The 21,709-nt window shown below is 39.7% G+C and overlaps 1 protein-coding gene across 3 annotated transcripts in view; it reads right to left on the bottom strand.

Annotated features, from left to right (window-relative positions):
- BTBD19 (BTB domain containing 19) overlaps positions 1-21,709 on the bottom strand; it is a 56,592-nt gene that overhangs the window by 9,714 nt on the left and 25,169 nt on the right. For 2 of the 3 annotated variants that reach the window (XM_087719756.1, XM_087719758.1), the window contains exons 4-8: positions 14,891-14,950; positions 6,512-6,580; positions 5,704-5,835; positions 4,802-4,927; positions 3,703-3,841 (exon numbers count right to left, since the gene is read on the bottom strand). In XM_087719756.1, coding sequence (XP_087575882.1) covers positions 3,707-3,841; positions 4,802-4,927; positions 5,704-5,835; positions 6,512-6,580; positions 14,891-14,950 — 522 coding nt within the window. In that variant the 3' untranslated portion in view covers positions 3,703-3,706. The remainder of the gene's footprint in view (positions 1-3,702; positions 3,842-4,801; positions 4,928-5,703; positions 5,836-6,511; positions 6,581-14,890; positions 14,951-21,709) is intronic. The other variant, XM_087719757.1, reaches the window with a different exon arrangement.

Below are 21,709 nucleotides of genomic sequence, written 5' to 3'. Positions count from 1 at the left end.
CTCTCAGGCTGGGGGGTCAAATACTACACCCCTCAGACAGGGTCCGCAACTTGGGAGTCCTCCTGGACCCACAGCTGACTTTCGAACATCACTTGTCAGCTGTGACCAGGGGGGCATTTGCCCAGGTTCGCCTGGTCCACCAGTTGCGCCCCTACCTGAACCGGGAGGCTCTCACAACAGTCACTCGTGCCCTTGTGACCTCTAGGCTGGAATACTGCAATGTGCTCTACATGGGGCTGCCCTTGAAGAGTATTCGGCGACTTCAGCTAGTCCAGAATGTGGCCGCGCGAGCGATTGTGGGTGCACCTCGTTTCACCCACATAACACCTATCCTCCGCGAGCTGCACTGGCTACCTATCGATCTCCGGGTGCGCTTCAAGGTGCTACTTGCCACCCATAAAGCCCTCCATGGTAGTGGATCTGGATACTTGAGAGACCGCCTACTGCCAATTACCTCCACACGACCTATTAGATCTCACCGGTTAGGCCTCCTCCGAATCCCATCTGCCGGTCAATGTCGACTGGCAACTACGCGGAGGAGAGCCTTCTCGGTGGCAGCTCCGACCCTGTGGAACGATCTCCCCGTGGAAATTCGTACCCTCACCACCCTCCAGACCTTCCGCACAGCCCTCAGAACCTGGCTATCCTGTCAGGCCTGGGGTTAAGACTATAACCCGCCCGAATAGTATGAATGTTGTGTTTTAATTATGTATTTGTCTTATATGTTAAAAGTTTGTCTCCCCCCCCCCCTTTTTTAAGTTGTAAGCCGCCCTGAGTCCCCCCAGGGAAAAGGGCGGCATATAAATAAACTTTAAATCTAAATCTAAATGCATATTCTCATATATATAATTGCATACCTATATATTCTTATGGAAATGTCTTTGAAAAACACTGGTTCTCTCAACTAAGAAATGGAGAGGAGCACCATTCCCTAAAGTTGGAAGTGACTGGACAGGGAAAATCTTTACCTTTTACCTATTTTCATACTGGGTATGGATCATGTATGCATAAGACAATTATTTTTACGTAACAGCTGCATACATGGTGTGGGGGGGGGTAGAAAAAACAATGTGTAATAAGCAACCATGCAAAATTAAACAGCCTTATCGCAAAGCCGCGCAAAACAAAGGTCAATGGGGAGGGATTGTCAGCTTTGACTCACCTTCCACAACCTGATATCTTCCAGATGTTTTAGACTATATATCCAATCATCCCCACTCAAATGGGTCTTTCTGGGTAATGGCCATGTTGATAAGAAGGCTGTTTGTTATAAGCCAACTAATCTGAGGAACAAGACTCGGGAAGAAGTAGTTGAGAGAGTAGAAGGGATAAAATCTCCTACCCATGGAATCACCTAATCCATTATAGTGTTAATTAAAAACAGAACACATAGGAAAATCAAATTCAAATGTACTCTGACTTGCAAAATTGACGTAAGAAACTACAATATGGGAGCACATGTATTAATTCAATGGATTTTCCACTTGAATAAATGAAAGGGTACAGCTGGGCAACCAGAGAATATTCTATTAGAACAGACGTGATCTATTAATAAAGGGACTTATTTCTGAATAGCTATAGGAAGCTATTCTATACTTTTTGCTGTAGTTTCAAATATTTTCAGTGTTTGAAAGATGTCTTCCTAGCTTTTTAAATAATGCATTTGTTAAGGTTTGCTTTGAGAATTAAACACAGGTCCTTTAAAATATCACAGCATAATAGGAATCTTCTATCTACTTCCAAAATGGCAAATAAAGCCAAGGAGACAGGGTAATTGGAATTCGGTTCATGGCAAGACCCAAAATGTAGTATTTAACCCCATAAGGCAGTAGCAACCTAGAAGTGGAAAGGGGATTATTACATCTTCCTTAATATCACCAGTCTATTCTAAACCCCTCTGCCTTGTAAACAATTACATTTACCATTTTTAGAAATCACACAATAGACATCAAATGTGGATCTTGGTTTACTTGTTAGCAAAATATTTGCTATTTTAGATCATAACTGCATTATCCATGCACTATTGGCTAATCTTACTCCCACTCTCATTTTCACACACAGGAGAAGCTGATATTAGCAGTGCCTGAACCAGGTGATTTAATATATTGCAACAGGGTGAAGGAGAGGTTTCTTCTGTATTCTCCAAGTCATTGACCTACCTAGCAACCAGGCACTCAAACAAAAAAAATCTAGGCAGGGCTTAGATCTAAAGCTGCCTGGGTATCTGGCATTTACCTGATTGGAACAGCAGATACATTATTTTAATAGCCGCAGTACAGTCAGATCTGATTCACTTTGAATTCTTAATGCACACTGGTGGGGCAAGTAATTTACTTAGCCAGGTTACCTTGACCCACCAGTATGCACATCGCTACAAAGCTGTTTGTAAGAGACAATGCAGCAAGGAAGTTGTTTGTAATCTGACACATTAAAAAAAAAATGGTCTTTAAAAAGAAAACTCACATAGAATGATAAATCAATAGATTTCTATTAGTGCTGCTTATGTGAACCATTAGATGTTACACACAAAAGGGTCCATATTAAAAATATTTCTATAAAGGGTAAGGGCAGTAGTCAAGAGGTCAGGCATTTTCGGCTAATGTTAGGCATCTGTTTGCAAAAGGTTTGTACAGTGATCTTCAGACAGGAAGGCAAATATTTAATAGATACAACAAAGAGCTGGTGGGATGGGTCCTATGATTGGATTACAACTATTTGCTCCAAAGGAACAGAAGAAATAGGAAGACAAGGCAGTGGCCATCTTTAGTAGCAAATGGAGGCAAATGGGTTCAAGTAGAGGAATTAATACAAGGAATGGCCACAAAGCTGAAAAGTTTCCTTGATGATTAAAAGCTCTTTAAAAAAAATGTTCATCTTGCCTGGAAGGAGCAGCCTGGAAAATAATACAAAGGGGAGGAGGTCACCCCCCCCCCCAAAATCTCAACCCGATTATGTACATACAGCATCCAAGGGAAAACCAAAAGCAGCAGCCCATATCAAAGAAAGGTTTTTTAAAAAAATAAGTAATCAAGGCTGTGATCATATCTAATACTCCTTCCACTTAGGGGTGGGCTGCTACAGGTTCGCCCGGGTTCAGGAGAACCTGCAGCTAACGTTATGGCTGGTTCAGAGAACCTCTAAATCCCACCCTTTGTGGCCCTGCCCACCCCACCCCTCCCACCTCCACCCCTCTCACCCCATCCCTCCCAGGAGTCTCTACGCAGCCAGTTTTGGATGTGAGATAAGTGCAGAGTCCGTGCAGAGGCTTGGGGAGGGGGGAAAACAGGCCTCTTGGATGTTCCAGAGGGCCTCCGAAGTCTGGGAGAGGCAGTTTTTGCCCTCCCAGAGACTCAAGGACAGCCTTCAGAGCCTTGGGAAGGTTAAAATGCCCCCACACCATGGTGGAAGAGGCTGACTAGGCCACGCCCACCATGGCCACACCCACCCAGCAACCGGGCAGAGAACCCATTGCTGAAATTTTTGAAGCCCACCCCTGCTTCCTCCTCCTATTTTCCCCTCAATAGCAACAACCCTGTGAGGTGGGTTGGACTGAGAGAGTGATTGACCCAAAGTCACCCAGTTGGCTTTCATGCCTAAGGCAGGACTAGATCTGGTCTCTAGCCTGGTGACTTAATCACTAGACCAAACTGGCCCTTGGCTGGGCACAAAAGTATTGCTTCCTCCTCCTCATCCCAAGGATACCATGTCACTTATGCTGTGGGTCAAGGTAGCGATGATGGACTCGAGGCAATGTGCCATGCCGGCGCTGGCACAAGGAGGATTGCATCCCACGCCTCTTCCACAGAGCATGGGTTTTCCAGGCCTCAGCAAAACTCTCTACCTAGGAGGGGGCAAAAGAGTTACAGAATATTTGAACCCATGCTGTGTAGGAATGGAACTTAATAGGTAACACATTCAGAATAAGTTACAGAGGTGCCATGGGAAATGGATGCATCTCTTTCTCTCTTCTCAAAGGCAGGGAGGCTGTCCCCTGCCAATTACTAGTTATACTTTTCCTAGTCACTAAAGCCTTTCCCTGCAATGTTGGCATTACTTATTTACAACTGGGATATGCCACAAAGGATTGTAGTTTGAATTGTTCCTGTTCAGTGGGTGGCAAGCCAGACATATCGGCTCTGAGATTAATCCATTGAATCCTTCCCGTTGCATGCATGCGCGCGCGCGCACACACACACACAAACACACACACTCACATCCCACAAAATGTTGTTAAGCAATCTATTATGGCAACAGAACCTGTCTCATTCCAGTGGACTGTTCAGCCAGTATGCTCTTAATATGTTTTGCTTGAAATTTGTTCGTACTTGTGCTATGCTTTGGCTTTTCTAAGCAAGACTGAACAGATCAGTGGGGGTTCAAATTTAACCGATTTGTTTTATTTAATTCATCAGTGTGATTATTTTTTAAAATAATCGCCCAAATTTGCAGTTACTAACTATAACATGGATTTTTAACGTCTTTTCTCTCTCTTTTCTTTATGCAGTTTTCCTAATAAATGGTTCACATAAATATATAACAGCTTTTTACAAACACATCCTTCCCAAATATGATCAGATTTTGGTACAACTTTTGAGAACACAGTAAGTCTGACACAGGTGGCAACAGCTCTATCAATTTCTACCATTCTGCTGCCGCCATCTGTTTTGGTGGAGTGTGGTATTTCAAAAAATCCTTTGATGGATATTCTAAAATAGAATTTCCAATCAAATGGATGAGGCCACCGGAGGCCCTATCCTGTGTGAGTTAATTCACCTACACAGAGGCTGATAGCCACCCTCACCGGAATCATCTGGTCTTTTTTGTTCTGTTCTTCCAGAGAGGTCAGTTCCCTTGGGGACAGCAGAGCCAGACGGAGCTGTGGCACCACAGGTTGTGCCATGTCATGTACAGTCCTATCAAGCACAGCCTGCAGGGAGTGAGTACAGGGCCAGCACAGGTTAGTATGGCTTTAAATAACAAAGATGGGAAAAGAATAATAATAATAAATAATAATAAAAATAATAAAATAATATATATATAAAAAATAAAACAAAACAAAATAATAAAATAAAAATAAAACAGAATTGTTGTTGGCTATCATACCTGTCATTTCTCAGCTCAATAATGAAGTTCAAAGCAACTACCCTGTTTCCCTGAAAATAAGACCTCCCTGGATAATAAGCCCAATCGGGCTTTTGAATGCATGCACTAAAATAAGCCCTTCCCAAAAAATAAGCCCTCCCAAAAAATAAGCCCTCCCCCAAAAAATAAGCCCTCCCAAAAATATTGCAACACAGCAGCAGCCATGAGGTGACCACACTTGTCACCTCCAGCACCACAAAAATAATAAGACCTCCCCGAAAATAAAGCCAAGTGCTTATTTCGGGGGCAAAAGAAAATAAGACCCTGTCTTATTTTCAGGGAAACACATTATATAAATAGCTATTCTAGTATACTTTTTCAGGAATTACAAGATTATTAGTTTTTTATTCTCCTTCTACTTTATTATTATCTTGTGCTATTTTTATTCAATGATATCCCTGCTGTTATTTTGACAAGTCTATCGTTATCATAATATTGTTTTATCACTGACTACTGTTACATATTTGAGGAGGATTATCTCTAGCTCTGTGAAGCTTATTTTTTAAAAAAACCTTAAAGCTTGGGTCATCTCTCTCCCCCATCTAAGATATCAGTACTTACAGACCCAACATGAGCCCATTCTCGTACAGCATGGATCAGCTTCATCTCGTCAATAGCCAAACAGTCACTCTGCAAAATAATTTGCATTGCCTGTTCTGAAAGTTCCAAGAACCCACGTGTTTGTGTCACCTCCTATGGAGAAAAAAAGATGGTATACCTCTGAGATACAGAATATGAGGATAAAGAACTTCAGATAAAGATGAAGACCCTGTGGAAAAAAATAGAGTGTTAAGGCAATCCAGTTCCCCATTATATTACTCACCAACATAATTTCTAAACTCAGCTGCCACCATTTCCTATTGTACCATGGAACAAAAAAGGTTTTTTGAGGTAGAAAGATGATCAAATCTTGAATACTACTGATGTACAATGGTTGTACAACTCATTCTGAAAGCTGAAGACATAATAGCATTGCCAAATCTGGGTGCAATGCCTATTGTTTGTATAGGAAAATGTCTGGAAGCCCTATATAACAGTACAGAGAGTTTCAGCATGTAAGAAAGTTTATTTTATATAATGGGTCCAATGTATTATTTGGGCTATTGTTTATAACTGCTGGGTTTTTAATTGTTATGCACCACCCAGAGTCATTGCTGTGAGGTGAGTGGCCATATTAATTAAATGCATACATACATATATTGATACATACATTCATACAACTGTACATATATACCCATGGTCCAATAGGAAAGAAAATTACATTGATTTAATATAATTCTCTTCATTCTCCAGGGTCTCCAGGTTAGAATAGGAAACATTGTATTGGGCCTCCTTTCTGCATGTCATCTCAATATCTACATCTTCTTACCTGAGTATAATTCTCAATGAAGGCCAAGCAATATGTTTGCAAATCTAGTAGTCCATATGCCACTGCTGCCTGTCACAAAGAGAGTAAGAATTTTAAAAAAATGGATAAAATGACTACAGTGGATACAACTGCATTTATCACCTATATTTTTGAAGGGCACTATTGTGGGCTAGAGTAAAATAAATCAAATATTTATTCCAACATTTCAGGGTCTTTTCATGGGTGAACGATTAGATATTGTAATCTTTAGCAATTCTATATAAGGAGACAGATAATTTTGCAGTCATTTAAAGTCTCTGCATTTTCCTATTCCACTTTTCTTTTTTATAATATCTAGTTCCTGGTTGGTATCATTTGGTCTCTCCTCAATTACATCTACCCGTAACTGGGCCACCAGAGCAGGAAGACAGGGCATGTTGCAAGTCCCACAACAGGTAGGTACTGTACATCTAGATGTAGAAAAAGGGCCTTCTATGTAGTGGCTCTCTCCCTTTGAAACATCACTCCCCTCAGATAAGACTCGCCCCACACTGTTGCTTTTCCACAAGGCACTGAATATATAGTTTTGTCAGCAGGCTTGGGGGAGCATCCTTTAGAGCTTATCTGTTTGTAGAGGACAGGAAGGCCTGGAGGAATGTTGTCCATGGGGTTGCGATGGGTTGGACACGACTTTGAAACTAACAACAATAAATATTTTTGTTCCTTTTATGAAAGAAATTTCAAATCAAACTATTTCTAAAGGCAAAATCTGCAAATTGCATCCCAACAAACAGCTATGGAATTTATTCTCTGACCATTATCTGAAAATACAAATTGCATTATATATGCCACGTGGCTCTCAAATTTCATTACCTGGTATTTAGATTGCACTGACAAAACTGGCAGTAAAATTATGCATTTTTTAAAAATGCCATTTTTGTCCTATTGTCAACTTGTCACTGTCTGGATTGAAAAAAGGCAGAAAATGTTCAACCTCAACTACTGACAATAGTACTTTATCACCAGACATGTTTCTGTTACCCCTGGAGATCGAATATTTGGTTTTCTTTTTAAGTGCATCCCCAGCTTTAAAAAAAAAAGTCAATGGTGCTTGCTTTGGATTTTCTAGAGTAATGGAAATATCTCTGGATGTAATGCTGAGTTCATTTTGAAAGTATGGAGAGTAGCTATCTTATGCCTAGACTGAATGGGGTTTCAGTCTCCATGTGACATGTTTACATCTCTCTTTCCTTGCTCTACTGCTCCCCATCAGAATAAAACTATTGTTTTTTCTGACATATTCCAGGTTCAGTAAGCAGAACTGCAGCTGGGAGTGAAAAAGAATAAAATAGGCAGCCTGCAAGATACAAACCATTTCTGTTACAGAATAGATGTGTGAAAACAATGTGATTGTGGCAAACCACATTATCTTGCCAGTTGAACTCAGGATACACCAGTCCCACATAGGGTAAGCATGCAACTCACAATGGCTTCAAAAACAGTAAATACCAAGCATCATGCAAAAGACACCTGACCACAGCTGTGTTGTTTTTGTACCTTGATTTGGTATCTATATGTCCTCAAAAAAAAAACACAGACCATGGTTTTCAGTGACTCCAGTCTGTCCTCCTCTGATTTGCAAAGTGGGCTAACCAAGTGATGTATATATTAATAAATACGCATCACTTGACAAACAAATAAAGGAAATACTGCTTGGCGGTTATGGAAAAGACAAAAGGGGGAATTCATTTTTAAATGTGTGGGTGTGCCTCCGAGGCACAAAGGGAGGGTTTAGCAAACACCAGCATGATACCACAAAGTTCATCAATTACATACAGAGGTTTTTCCATATGAGTGGTTCTTTTTGCAGAAAACAAGAAAGAATGCACCTGTGAGCCCGCAGCACTAACCTCTACTTTCATTCCCTGCTCCTGAATTACTCACAAATCTCCCCGGTACCTACACAGGTCTGTGAGTCACTAAAGAAGCTAATCTGAATTTGAGTATGAAAGAGGCTACTATGTGTTACACCATACCAGTGTTTCCCAATCTCAGCAACTTTAAGATGTGTGGACCAGGGGCGGTATTCCCTTCCCTTCCCTACCGGTTCGCAAATATGAGCACGTACATCTGCGCATGCACTCTACCTTCCGCGCATGTGCTTTGCCTTAAAAAAATGGCCTAAATGGGATGCCATAGAGCCAGGGCAGGTAGTGGAGCCACCTGCAATTTCCGCTACCGGTTCAGGCGAACAGTTCAGAACAGGCAGAATACCACCTCTGGTGGGGACTTCAATGCATCAAATTCAGAATGTTGAAAAGAAATTACATGAAATTCTCTGGACTGTTCATCAGTAGAATAATAATGTTCCAAGAACGCAACAGAACAGGATCACCTTTGATGTTGGAAGAGAAGAAGGCAAAATAAATAATGCTTTTAAAATGGGCTGGATCAAGCCATAAATTGCATAGGAAAAAAATGTAGGAAAAAATCCCCAATGTATCCCTATGGAAGAAACAGATGGGCTGTGGCTCAGAGGGTTGCCAAGGTTTCATTCCAGGGGTGGGCTGCTAGGGGTTCGCAGGGGTTCGGGAGAACCTATAGCTAAGATTCTGTGCAGTTCGGAGAACCCCCAAATCCCATTCCTGTCTGGCACCACCCACCCTGTCCTGGAGACCCCACACAGCCTGTTTTAGATGCAGGTAAGGGCAGGGTGCCTGCGGAGGCATGGGGAGGGTAAAAAATGGGCCTCCCGGAAGTTCAGGAAAGCCAGAAAGGGGCCTGTTTCCAGCCTCCAGAGGGCCTCTGGAGCCTGGGGAGGCCGTTTTCACCCTCCTGGAGGCTCGAGCAAAAGTCTCCGGAGCCTGGGGAGGGCAAAAACACACACACACGCCATGATGTAGGAGGCCGACTAGGCCATTCCCACCATGGCCACGCCCACCCAGCAACTGGGCAGAGAACCCCTTGATAAAATTTTTGAAGTCACCCCTGCTTCCATTCTATATGCCCTCCCTCATCATCATTGCATGTGCAAAGCTGCTCGAAAGCTATGTACAGAGTTCTAGAAACCACGCTCTGAATATTTTACCTAAAGTAATTTCAGCCAGAAATTCTGGAATGAAGGCTGCTGGAGACTGTACCAAGGTTTTCAGGGACTGCACACTATTCTAAGGCCTCATATTATATAAATGTGATCCCAATAATGAAGCAATACAAATACAATATAAAGGTTAGGCAGTATTGTCTATAGATAGTCCTTGGCTTACATAACTGAACCTGGAAATCATGCAGGTTGTTAAGGGGGTCATCACATGACCAACCCAATTTTACCATAATTTTTTGCAGTGGTCATTACAGAATGCCCTGATCAATAAGTGAATCCATTGTCTGCAATTGGCCCTTTTTTGTTGTAAACCGGAAGAAAGCACCAGTTTCCAGCCCAAAACATCATAACTCATATGACTATGGGACACTACAAATGGCTGTAAATGCAGACCAGCTGTCGAGTGCCCAAAATGCAAGCACATGACCATGGGGAAGGGGGAGGGGCCATTGGAACTTTGAATCTGGCTTGCAAGTACTTTTTGGGGAGTCCATGCTAACTTTGAATGGTTGCTAAGCAACTAGTTGTAAGTTGAAGACTACCTCTACTGTGTAATGATCCTGATGGAAAAAAAAAAACAAGTCATAATGCAGGCCTAGGCCATCTTTGGTGGTCAAGAGTAGCAATTAACTAGGGAATGCTAAACCTTGCAAAGCAGTTTCTCAGTTCGAGTCTCATTGGTTCAAGGTTGGAGTGGGGGCAGGTCTGAATTTTGTTAATGGGGGAGTTTGAGTTTCTTTCCTATTTTCATTCTGATATGCCTATTTTACAGCTTTTCCAATACTGCTCCTCTGTTTCCAACAAGAAGATAATGAGAAACTGTGCCATTAGTTTTTAGCAGCCTAGTTAATACTTCAGAAAGTCATAAAAAGGAACGGCAGCTTTTCCACCCCATATCTGGTTGGGAGGAAAAACATAGTTTTATGTATTGAGTAATTTGAAGTAACCTGTGTACTGTACTTTAGCCTATGATATCACTTACTTAAAGACATAGGAAAAAGCAATATATACGCTAATAGTATTCAGCTAGGATGGAGGTTAATTACAGTATAGGAACTGCAGCTGTGCTCATTTCTCATTAAACCCCACCCCAACAAATGATAGGTGTCATAATGATGCTGTTAGAGCAATGAAACTCAATTAGGGTGAATGAGTGGCGGTATTGAAAGGAATGAAGGATTTCCTCTCTATGATCACTATACTCCTTAGGGTACAGAGATATCCGTTAGGCCCATTTAAAAATAACAACACTAAAAATAAAAGGCAATTAACCAGCTTTAGTTCCAGTATTTCACAAAAGGTTTTTTTTTTTTGAGAAAATTATAGCAACAAAGAATGCCTCTGGAGACACAAGATACGGCGTGGTTTTTTTTTCAACTAGATTTTTTATTTGCATTTTAATTTTTGTAAACTCCCCAAGGAAGTTTATTAACAGATTATAAATTTGTACAATATATAAAATATATTTAAAAATTAATTCACAGGTGCATGCAGACATACCGGTACAGATAAAGGTATCTGCATTGAAAGCTTTAAAGGAGGCTGATATTTGATAAGCGAGGAACAGAAATTAACCATACAAAAAGACTTCATTGTAAATTCTTAGTTCCAAATTTAGCAGAGGAAATCATTCTTTGAGAACAGGATCAGCAGAATTGAAACCAGAACCTCTTTCTGAGAAGGATAATTGGCTTTTCACATCCGAAACAGAATTCCCCTGTAATTTTACCCTGGATGATTATGTATTAATGTAGGAATGTGAGAAATAGACTAGCATATCTAGTCACTACTTGTGTTTTATGAGTTTTATAACATGACATGGTTAACGCTGATGGGAAAACTGTATAGTTACAGAAATCCTAGGTCTCTGTCACAAGCATGGAATGTGGGCGTATTTGAAATACAGATTCAGGAGCACATGGAATATGAATCACATGGCTGTGATTCAAGGCTGCATCTTAGAACACTTGTGTTTGCAATTTCTTCATAACTATTATATTACAGTAGTGTTTTCCTAGCACAGCTGGGCATCGCTGCAACACAACTAGAAATAAGGTCCAGAAGGCTCTCAATTTGTGACACCAGCTGTCCAACATAACACAAAGCTGTGTATGCTAATAATCACTTTAAACCAGATCTGGAAAGTAGCACTACAGATTTATTTAATCAGATTATTTTATCAATAGAAAATTAATCCAGAATCTATTGGCCACCTGACACTGGAGCAGACATGCCCTCTAGTTCCTGGAGATTATCTTCCAGGGCTCTTTCAAACTGGGTTTTCTCCTGTGCCCATCTGGTCTTGGAGACCTAGATTATTTGGAAAACATTGAAAATCTACCATGATGAGAGCAGTGAAGCTACACAGTGAATCTGCACAGTGAAATATCTCTCTTCTGTTGTCAACTGTCATACAGACTTCTTTTGAATACAGAATGGATCTCATGCTTTTTTGAACATAAGATTAGCATAATTTCTGAATGAACTATTCTGGAATAGCCATAAATTTGTGTCCAAAAGGAGCTGAACCATGAGCTGATGGTGAGGCTCTCTTTGAACAAACCTGAGTATTTGTACAAAATCAGCACATTTTGAAAGAAGGCTAAACCTGCTAGCTGCCTCTTTTTCATAACTGACCTCCTCCATCTTTATTCCTATAATGGAGGATGATTCTTCCACCAGCTGATGACTTTGAGGGGTGTGTGTGGGGGCAATGCAATCCATCAACTGTGTCTTGTACACCACAAACAAAGGCACCATCATTTGCCAACATTATGCTTGTAGCAGAATTGGGCTCATCGTTGGAGGCAGCAAGTTTTATACTGCTGACATTGCTGGTAAGAACAAAATAACTGGACCATGTTGAAGAGCCTCAAAATGAGCATAGCACCTTTTGTTACAGCAAAGTTTTTCATCCTCCTGCCACCAACACATACATAATATGTACTATTGAACTGAGCCTACATAAACAACACAGAAATGGCTGCACTACATCATGTGGCACATCCTGTTAACTTTCACAAAGTGACACAGAACAAACCAATGCAAACAGAAGCAAAGTAAAGCAACCAAAACTAAACATAACAGGAATCATTGTATTCTGTGTTTGATCTCTGGCTTAGGGAAATGTTGAAAGCTGCCAACCTTTGGCATAATGGTTACTCTTATATTTCACTTTCTGAATATGGTTTCTGCATGTCAACTAGTATGAAATCAGCCAGGATAAATGTCCTTTGGTGTTGAAGGGCTTGCAGTACCTAACCTTTGGCACAGTGGGGTACTTTGTAATATCCCTTAAAAAGATCTCGGGGCGGGGGGGGGAGTTCAAAGAGAGCAAAATTTCACGATTGGCTTTCAATGCAGAATAGAACAGACGTTAGGAAGGGAGCAGACATGTGAGAGAGGCTATATGTTCCTTCCCCCTGAATTGGAAAATCCCTTTTTGCAATATTGAAAATTGCAGCAGTAATGGGTTTCTAGTTGCTTTTCCAACAATTCAGTTTTTTTTCATCTCAGAATTTAAACTGTAATAGCTATATTAAGAGTATTTGTTATTTGTTTTGTCCAAACCCGGAGAAACACGTCATGACTCTTCTGGTAAAGAGACTCATTTACCAGAAAGCAAAAGTGTCCTCTGTTTAGTTCAGGGGTGGGCTGCTACAGGTTTGCCTGGGTTCGGGAGAACCCATAGCTAATGTTATGGCCAGTTCAGAGAACCTCCAAATCCCTCCCCTGGTTGGCTCCTCCCACCACGCCCCTCCCAGGAATCTCCAGGCAGCCCATTTGGATGCAAGGTAAGTGCCGGGCCCACGTGAAGGCTTGGGGAGGGAGAAAAACGGGCCTCCCGGAAGTTCCAGAAGGCCGGAAATGGGGTCGACTAGGCCACACCCACCCAGCAACCAGACAGAGAACCCGTTGCTGAAATGTTTGAAGCCCACCCCTGGTTTAGTTCCATTCCAGTATCTAGTCTTTGTATAATGATTCAATTATTGTCCCAAATGGCTGGAGACTATAAACAGTCTGGGAAGAAACAGATTCAAATTTGGCCTTAGCAATACCAAGAAACTGGATACTACCTGATTTTGAAGAATGTCCATTTTTAGCCATAGCACTTAGACTTATATAACAGCCCATAATGCTTTACAGCACTCTCTGGGTGGTATACACTGCCAGCATATTGCCCTCAACAATCTGGTCCTCATTTTACTGACCTCGGAAAGATGGAAGGCTGGGTTAACCATGAGTCCCCTTAGGCCTGCAATACTGCATTCTAACCCCTGCAACACCAAGGCTTTTCAGTTGTTAATAGGGCTGCTCTTCCCTATTCAGGATTAGTACACAATTTGGAGACATTCCTAGACTTGCAGCTCCTCCTTGAAGAGCAATTAATAGCTAGTGCTAGGAAATCTAGAGGGTTTGCACAGCTTCATCCTATAAACCAGCTGCTTCCATTCCTGGGCCAAGAAGCCCTCCAGACTGACACTCATGCCTCAGTCATCCTATATGTGGATTATTGCAATGCATTCTATATGGGATTATGTGAAAGTCCTCTTGGAAGGTGAGGCTGGTCCAGAATGCAGTGACACAAATAGCATTGAGCATGCCCTGGCATTCCCTGTTTTGTGAACTGTAATAGTTGTCAGTTGAATTCTGGGGGCAATTCAAGCTTCTGGTTCATACCATAAGGCAGGGGTGTCCAAACTTGGGAACTTTAAGACTTATGGACTTCAATTCCCAGAATTCCCCAGCCAGCCATGCTGGCTGTGGAATTCTGGGAGTTGAAGTCCACAAGTCTTAAAATCCCCAAGTTTGGACACCCCTGCCATAAGGCCTCACTATTAAGTAAACAAATCTGTCTTACAGCATTTTTTCTTCCAACAGTATTTGCTTGCTTGTTTGTCTGCTAATCCACTTATCAACACATTTCAACATTATTCTCTATCCCCATCCAACTGGTAGGATGGAGGCAATGCCTACTCATCATGGCTTATCAGGAAAGGTGATTAATTGAAAGTTTGCTAGTGCTAGTCTTTCCATACCAGTTGCTCAACATAGGTAGTTGATGATGAAGACTTCCACCACTGCTGTCTGTTTACAATCGACACAACTGATTTCATGTGTTTTGCCAATTAAGGCATTGCATATATTTGAATTCAGCCTAACAACAAGGAATCTGTATAGAATTAGATAGCTGTCAATGTCTGTAGCATTCGTTTTCTGAGAAACATCTCCTGCTTCTATCCTTTAAGCGATTCAGGGACTGACATATGGTCAAGCTTGGGAATATCACTACTTACCTGAAAGGCCTCACATGCTTGGTTCACGTTTAGTGTGTCTTTGATGAATTCAATGCATAGCTGAAATAATAAAAAAAAAAGACTGAGAATGAATGAGATGTGTATTGCTGTAGTGACTCAGCAAGCTTTTCCCCAGCAACCCTAAAATAGCAAAGGAAATTGAGAGCTGTAGTTGAACAACATTTGGCGAGCATCACATTTCTTACTGTTGCATAACTGCAATGTATTTTATTGGGGAGGGTCATCTTTTTAATGTGGAATGAGGAATTCACATTTCTGCTTTGAACTCCAGTTCTGAATGTTGCCTCTGTTCTTGAGTCTCTTTCAACCAGAAATTTTCTCACTGCTAGCTGAGAGCTACTTCATATAGTATTATGGAGGAAACTGACCCAAAGGAGCACTTTGTCTGTCTTAATCACAAATCCCAGTTCATCATCCATATGCCAATAGTCCTATATTAATGTTTCTATAAGAGCAGGTTTTCATTTATTTCCTAGGCTTTGCATACAGAAAGCAGAGCTGCAGGCCATAAGGACATTTTAAGTAATACCAATTAGCTTTCTAGTGTGTAAGAAAAAAATAAATATTCCAGGAAACTAAAATGTTGCTAGATGCTATGCATTTTGTTTCTTGCTGCCATTTGGATTGATTGCTAAATTTGTATTGACAGTAAATTCAAAGTTCAAGAAGCAATAGAAACGAGTGCCTTTCTCCCAAATATCAGTTAAACCCAAATGTCCATCATTAGTGTTAGTTAAAGCCAAATGTACATCAGTTAAATGTCAATTAAACCCAAATTTACATCATTGGTGTTAATTTAGATTGTGTAATTACAAAATTGATAGTTTGTATCATTTGCATTATGAAATAAATTGAAGCACATGACATAAAGCTGGCAATTGCATAGTTATGCAAATAACGTAAATTGACCCAAGTGATCTAAAATACATCAGTTGTCTAGTCATGAATGGGTTTTGCATACAAAGTCTACACAATGGAGACTGGAGAACCAATAGAACTATTGTTATACAGGTGGCATTCCTACCCTGCAATTGTTACAGCGAGCATCAGGAAATGTGCTCGAATTAAACTACCAAAATATAAAGGAAAATGATTCTAAAATGATAGTAAATGTGTCTATATGCAAATAAAGTGATAAATAACAAAACTGAAAGAGAATGAATGTATGTGTGTGTGTGTGTGTGTGTGCGCGCGTGTGCGCATGCACATGCCCCAGAACAAAGATTGCTGCACTGATAAAAATCAGTCAAAGCTTTCGATTTTATCAAAAAGTAAGGCTGACAATAAGGGAAAATTTATATAATTAACGCAAAGCAGAAAGATTCCATTCCTCTGACAGAAGGAAAAAGGTTACTCTATATATGATAGTCTTTACCTCAAAAGAATCCAACTTCTTACATTAGCACGTAAGCAGGAATTTGTAAGCAGACTTCAAGATCCAGAAAATATGTACCTATCATTGGACTGGTAGCATATATCTTAGGATGGATATTTCAGCAATGTATGAGCAATATAAGAATAAAAACTCTCCATAAATTTAGTCGAATATAATGGCATTCCAAATGGAGTATTTTAATTAGAACAAAAGTGCCTCAATTCCGTAGCTACTGTGATTTAATCTCTCATCTGGCTAATACTGCAGCTGACACAGAATTTACCATGCCCAACTTTTTATTCATCCATTTTTTCTTTTCAGAGGTCTTCCAGTTTGAATACAGAATAGCAATAGCGCTTAGACTTATATACTGATTCACAGTGCCTTACACCCACCTCTAAGTGGTTTAGAGTCAGCATATTGCCCCCAACAATTTGGGTCCTCATTTTACCAATCTTGGAAGGACTGAAGGCTTGAGCCAGTGAGACTCGAACTAGAATGCAGAATTAGCCTGCAATACTGCATTCTAACCACTGTGCCACCACAGCTCTTATACTATACATTCATAGTTATCAAATACTGAAAATATAAATTATTAAAAGTTTATTTCTATTCTGCCTTCTACAAAGACAATAGCGTAGAACTAGATTAATTCTACCAAGGACAGAAGGATTCTTTTTTGTACAAGCATCCGAGCAGTGCACTCTTATGCACTACAATAGAAGGATTATGTTTGTGTGATATTGCCAAGAAAAGTCAGTTCTAGTTGCATGAACTCAGGATATTGGACACATGAAAATGAAACACTCCAACCATTCCTTATTTACCAAATTTAACTGTTGATTCTCTTAGCTTGTTCTAGACTTTCCATGTCTAAATTCAGAAAAGAGAATTAAACTATGTTAGCTTTTCTTCTGATACTGGCACTTATATGGGAGACTAGTCTAGCACAGAAATGGGGTTACCAAATTTGCCCCATCGGTTTCTTCCTGGCTTACTGTAATAGGCCCAGAAAGATATTGGCTATTGGATGGGAGCTAAATCTTACCTTAGCCATTCATGGTATCTTTATCAAAATTGGGCTACTTGAGATTTAAAATATCTTAGAGCAGTAACAAAATAACAGAAAGAGATAGACTGTCAGTCACTGGAAAACATTCTGTAATACTGTGCAATACGAAGGATCCTGATTTAGCAACTGCCTTGTTTAGCAATTATTCATAGTTATAATGATGATTAAAGTAACTTTGCGACCAATCCTAGAATTTACCATACAGCCTTCACTATCTGTAAAGCAAAGAAAAACTGCTGTAAGATCATGAGCACAGCTGTGATTTTACTTAGTGACAGAGTTATTTAATGACCAAGTTACCAGTTCCAATTGTAGTCACTATATGAGGACCACTTGAACTGGTAAAATATCTGTTAAAATTGGTGAATTCTTGAGTTTTCCCATCCTCTGGCACTGAATCATCAAGTCCTCTACCTATGATTGATATCATGAAGTGAACTAAACAGAGGTTCTTCAGGGTTATTATACACTACGTGTACTTCTGGATGATCCAAAATTTGGAACTAAATATTTTATTATTATTAAGTAATAGAACTAGTATATTGTGATACAGTAATATCAGAGACAACTAAATGTCAGGCAACATATTTTGATGGAATGAGTTTAATTTCCGAGAAATTACCGTAAATCTTTTGTTATTAATAAATTTAAAAAGTTTCACACTGTAAATTTTAAGAAAGATGAATAAAATAATAACATGTGTTTATCTTTGACTGGGAAATATAAGGGAAAATATTTCTTTTATCCAAACCTGGTCCAGCTTGGTTTTGGTTTTCTTTTGCCATCTGAATGAATTATGAACTCTTATTTATTTTGCAATGATAAAACAGGAAGGTTGGAAAAAAAGCTTATCTTCACCAGAAGGCTGGTCTTCTTACAGAGTCATATGCTGCTTACTCATTTATGGAAGAAGACGCAATTTTGCACTCACTCACCTCTTGTTAGTGAAACTTTCTATAGAATTTCATTTGACTTTTCACCCCTACTTGCAGTCTCTGATTTCAGAGCTATAAATATTGTTCTGGTAATGAGCAGAATACCAGTGGATCGGAAAAGAAATGAGTACAGAGGATTATAGGGCTTTTGGGGGTTTCCCCAGATACAGAATAACCACCCACCCACCATTATTAGCAGTGCCAACTACTCCATACGCGTGACTCATTGTGGCTCAACAGTGGGATCCTGATCATTTTAAAAGACAGTCCCCTTTAATGTGATGTGGAAGAAGCCAAAATTAGCCTTTGCTGAATCACAATGGATCTTATTCACCCTGCAGTAAAAATGGAAAAGGGTTATTATTCCTATGAACTCTCCTTGTCTACCTATTTTCCCACTTTCACTAATTTAAATACAGACTTTGCTCTACTAAGAACTTTTGAGTTACAAACTTTTGCTGAAACAAACCAACCTATCACAACCACAGTTATTAATTAACAATTAATTAAAGATTTTTGTACAATTAAAAATACAGAAATTCTGTCGTCCTTTACCTTCTTAACCCATGACTGTAATTCTATATCTAATCCGAGTTCTTCAATTTTAGTCAATTAATTCACTCTTGTTCCAACAGATCTAACTCAAACACAGCGTCACATTGGCTGCAACACTACCAGAAGGGCTATAAGAGGCAATAATTAACTCTGAGGGATGAATAAGGGCAAGGAGTGTCCAAGAAGGGCATTCAGCAGCATTACTGCTTTGGAAGGTAGGCTAAATTACACAACACCACAATGAGTAAAGCCTTTAGCAGAGACACAGAGATCAGGGCAGTAGACAGTTACTAATATGGGGCAGTCAACAATAGTTATTACAGCTAAATAAAGCAGGGACAAAGTATTCAAATCAAGGTTGAATTGAATGTGAAACAATTTAGGAGATGAGATCTGGTTGAATCCATGATGTCTCCATGTGAAAAGTACAATTAGATGGATTTGGAAAGCTATATGGTGACAGCAGCAAAAGATGTTATGGGTCTACAGTTGAGCACAGAATATAGGTAGGTAGGTAGATACAAAAGTAGATTATAATCCTTTGATGGATGTAAAAAAGGGTGAGTTCTGCAGTATAGAAAAGTCCCTTTCCACCCAATAAGCAAAAACAGAAAAATGTTTAATTTTGTTATAAAGTACCTATCTATGTGGCCCTAGCGTATTTTTATTTGTTAAATTTATTTGCTTCCCATCTCACCAAGAGACAGCAAATTCTTTGAGAAATCAGATCTTCAACTAAAAGCTTATTGATAAATAACAGAAAATTCAGGAATGCTTCTTTAAACAACAACAACAACAACAACAACAACAACAAATAGTGGTATAAAAGCTGCTTCCACAGGAAAAATTTAAGGTGCAATAAGCATAGTTTATTATAGTAATGTTCTGGAGCATCCAAATTATAGCCCTCAGCCTTTAGTCATTAGCCCATGACTTAATCTGTGAGGCCTTGTTTGTCAGTGATGTGCATTATTTCATATCCCACAGTCCTACTTCTATTGTTGCATAAGATTCTTGATCAAAGTGATGAAGGGATGGGGATAGGGGAAAGAACTATATGCAAGAAGTGTGTACAGGTAGTCCTCAACTTACAACTACAATTGAGCCCAAAATTTATGTTGCTAAGTGAAACATTTGTTAAATGAGTTTTGCCCCATTTTGTGGCTTTTCTTGCCACATTTGCTAAGTGAATCATTGCAGTTGTGAAGTTAGTAACCCTGCTGTTAAGTGAATCTGGCTTCCCCATTGACTTTGCTTGTGAGAAGGTCACAAAAGGGGAACATAGGACCTGGGACACTGCAACTGTTATAAGTATGAGCCAGTTGCCAAGCCTATACTAGGGGTGCCAGAGTAACATGCAACATGTATATTCCAGTGTAATATAATAGCAGATACATATGAGGATATGTACTGTATGTTAGTTTATTACTTATTGGATTTAGGTATTTATTTTTACTTATTGATTTATTGATATATATATTCTGCGTTCTTGGGTGGGCTGCACCAAGGGATGCTCATTCAATTTCCTTGTAAACATGTTGCACATTGAAAATAAAGGTTGGATTGATTGATTGATTGAACTTAATTTTGATCATGTGACCATGGGGATGCTGCAAGTGTGAAAAATGGTCATGTCACTTTTTTCAGTGCCATTGCAACTTTGAATGATCACTAAATGAACTGTTGTAAATTGATTACCTGAATGTAATGCAAACTTGGTCATCGTTACTCCTAGACATTCATTCAGCTCTTTCCCACTTTGCAACTTATTTCCAAGTTCTGAAAAGGAAAATGTTTTCTGAACAGTTCAGAGTACACAGTCATATATATATAAACAGCTGCCATGCAGGTATAAATGGGCAATAAAAGGCAGAGAATGGTTTGGAGTCTTGCAGCAACAATGCCAAGCCTAGAAAGAAGCATCAAAGCTGTAAAGATACTCATACAGATCATTTTTGCAAGGGAACCAGCTATCCTCTGCTGACTTTCAAGTACAATAAATAAATTATATAAATACATATACGGTAGTAGCTACATCTTTTCCTTAAATTGTAATTGTCCTCTCCAGCTGCTGTTTGATTCGGAAATGATGGGTTTATCTCTGGTGGAGATCTCTTTATCTCTTTAATAGCGGAAGATACCAAGCTACACGGTAGTCTCATTTTATAGCTTGACGTGATTATTTTGGATGGTGCAATAATAGAGAACTGAGAATACACTTTCTAGGGGAATGGTCATGATAAAGAACAGTTAATTTAAATATCTGAAGTCATGCTAGACTCATCATTCAGGAATGTAGCACAGGGAGATTTCCTTGCCTGCCACGTGGCATCTGAAATCAGATGATCTCACCTCCTTCCCACCCATCTCCAAGGCTGGGATTCAACCAGCTTCCAGAGGAAGAGACGGAATGAAATCAGATGGTTTTATCTATCCAACTCCAATCTCTTTCTTACTTCAGATTCGCAGTAACAACTCTTTTCTCCTGGGTAATACAGGTAGTCTTCAACTTACAACCACAATTAAACCCAAAATTTCTGTTGTTAAGTGAAACATTTGTTAAGTGAGTTTTGCCCCATTTTATAACCTTTCGTGTCCCAGTTGTTAAGTGAATCACTGCAATTGATATGTTAGTAATCTGGTTGTTAAGTGAATCTGGCTTCCTTATTGACTTTGCTTGTGAAAAGGTTTTCAAAAGGTGATACTATGAACCATAGTATGAGTATGAGTCATGAGTATGAACCAATTGCCAGGCATCTGAATTTTGATCACATGATCATGGGGATGCTACAAAGGTTGTAACTGTGAAAAATGGTTCATAAGTTCTATTTTTCAGTGCTGTTCTAACTTTGAATAGTCAC

The sequence above is a fragment of the Thamnophis sirtalis genome, unplaced genomic scaffold (assembly GCF_051295495.1).
Source record: "Thamnophis sirtalis isolate CommonGarterSnake01/CBP01778 unplaced genomic scaffold, rThaSir2_p1.2 scaffold_7, whole genome shotgun sequence".
In the NCBI taxonomy this organism is placed as follows: Eukaryota; Metazoa; Chordata; class Lepidosauria; order Squamata; family Natricidae; genus Thamnophis; species Thamnophis sirtalis.
Note: the sequence above shows the minus strand (reverse complement) of the source record. Positions and strands in the feature narration are given on the sequence as shown.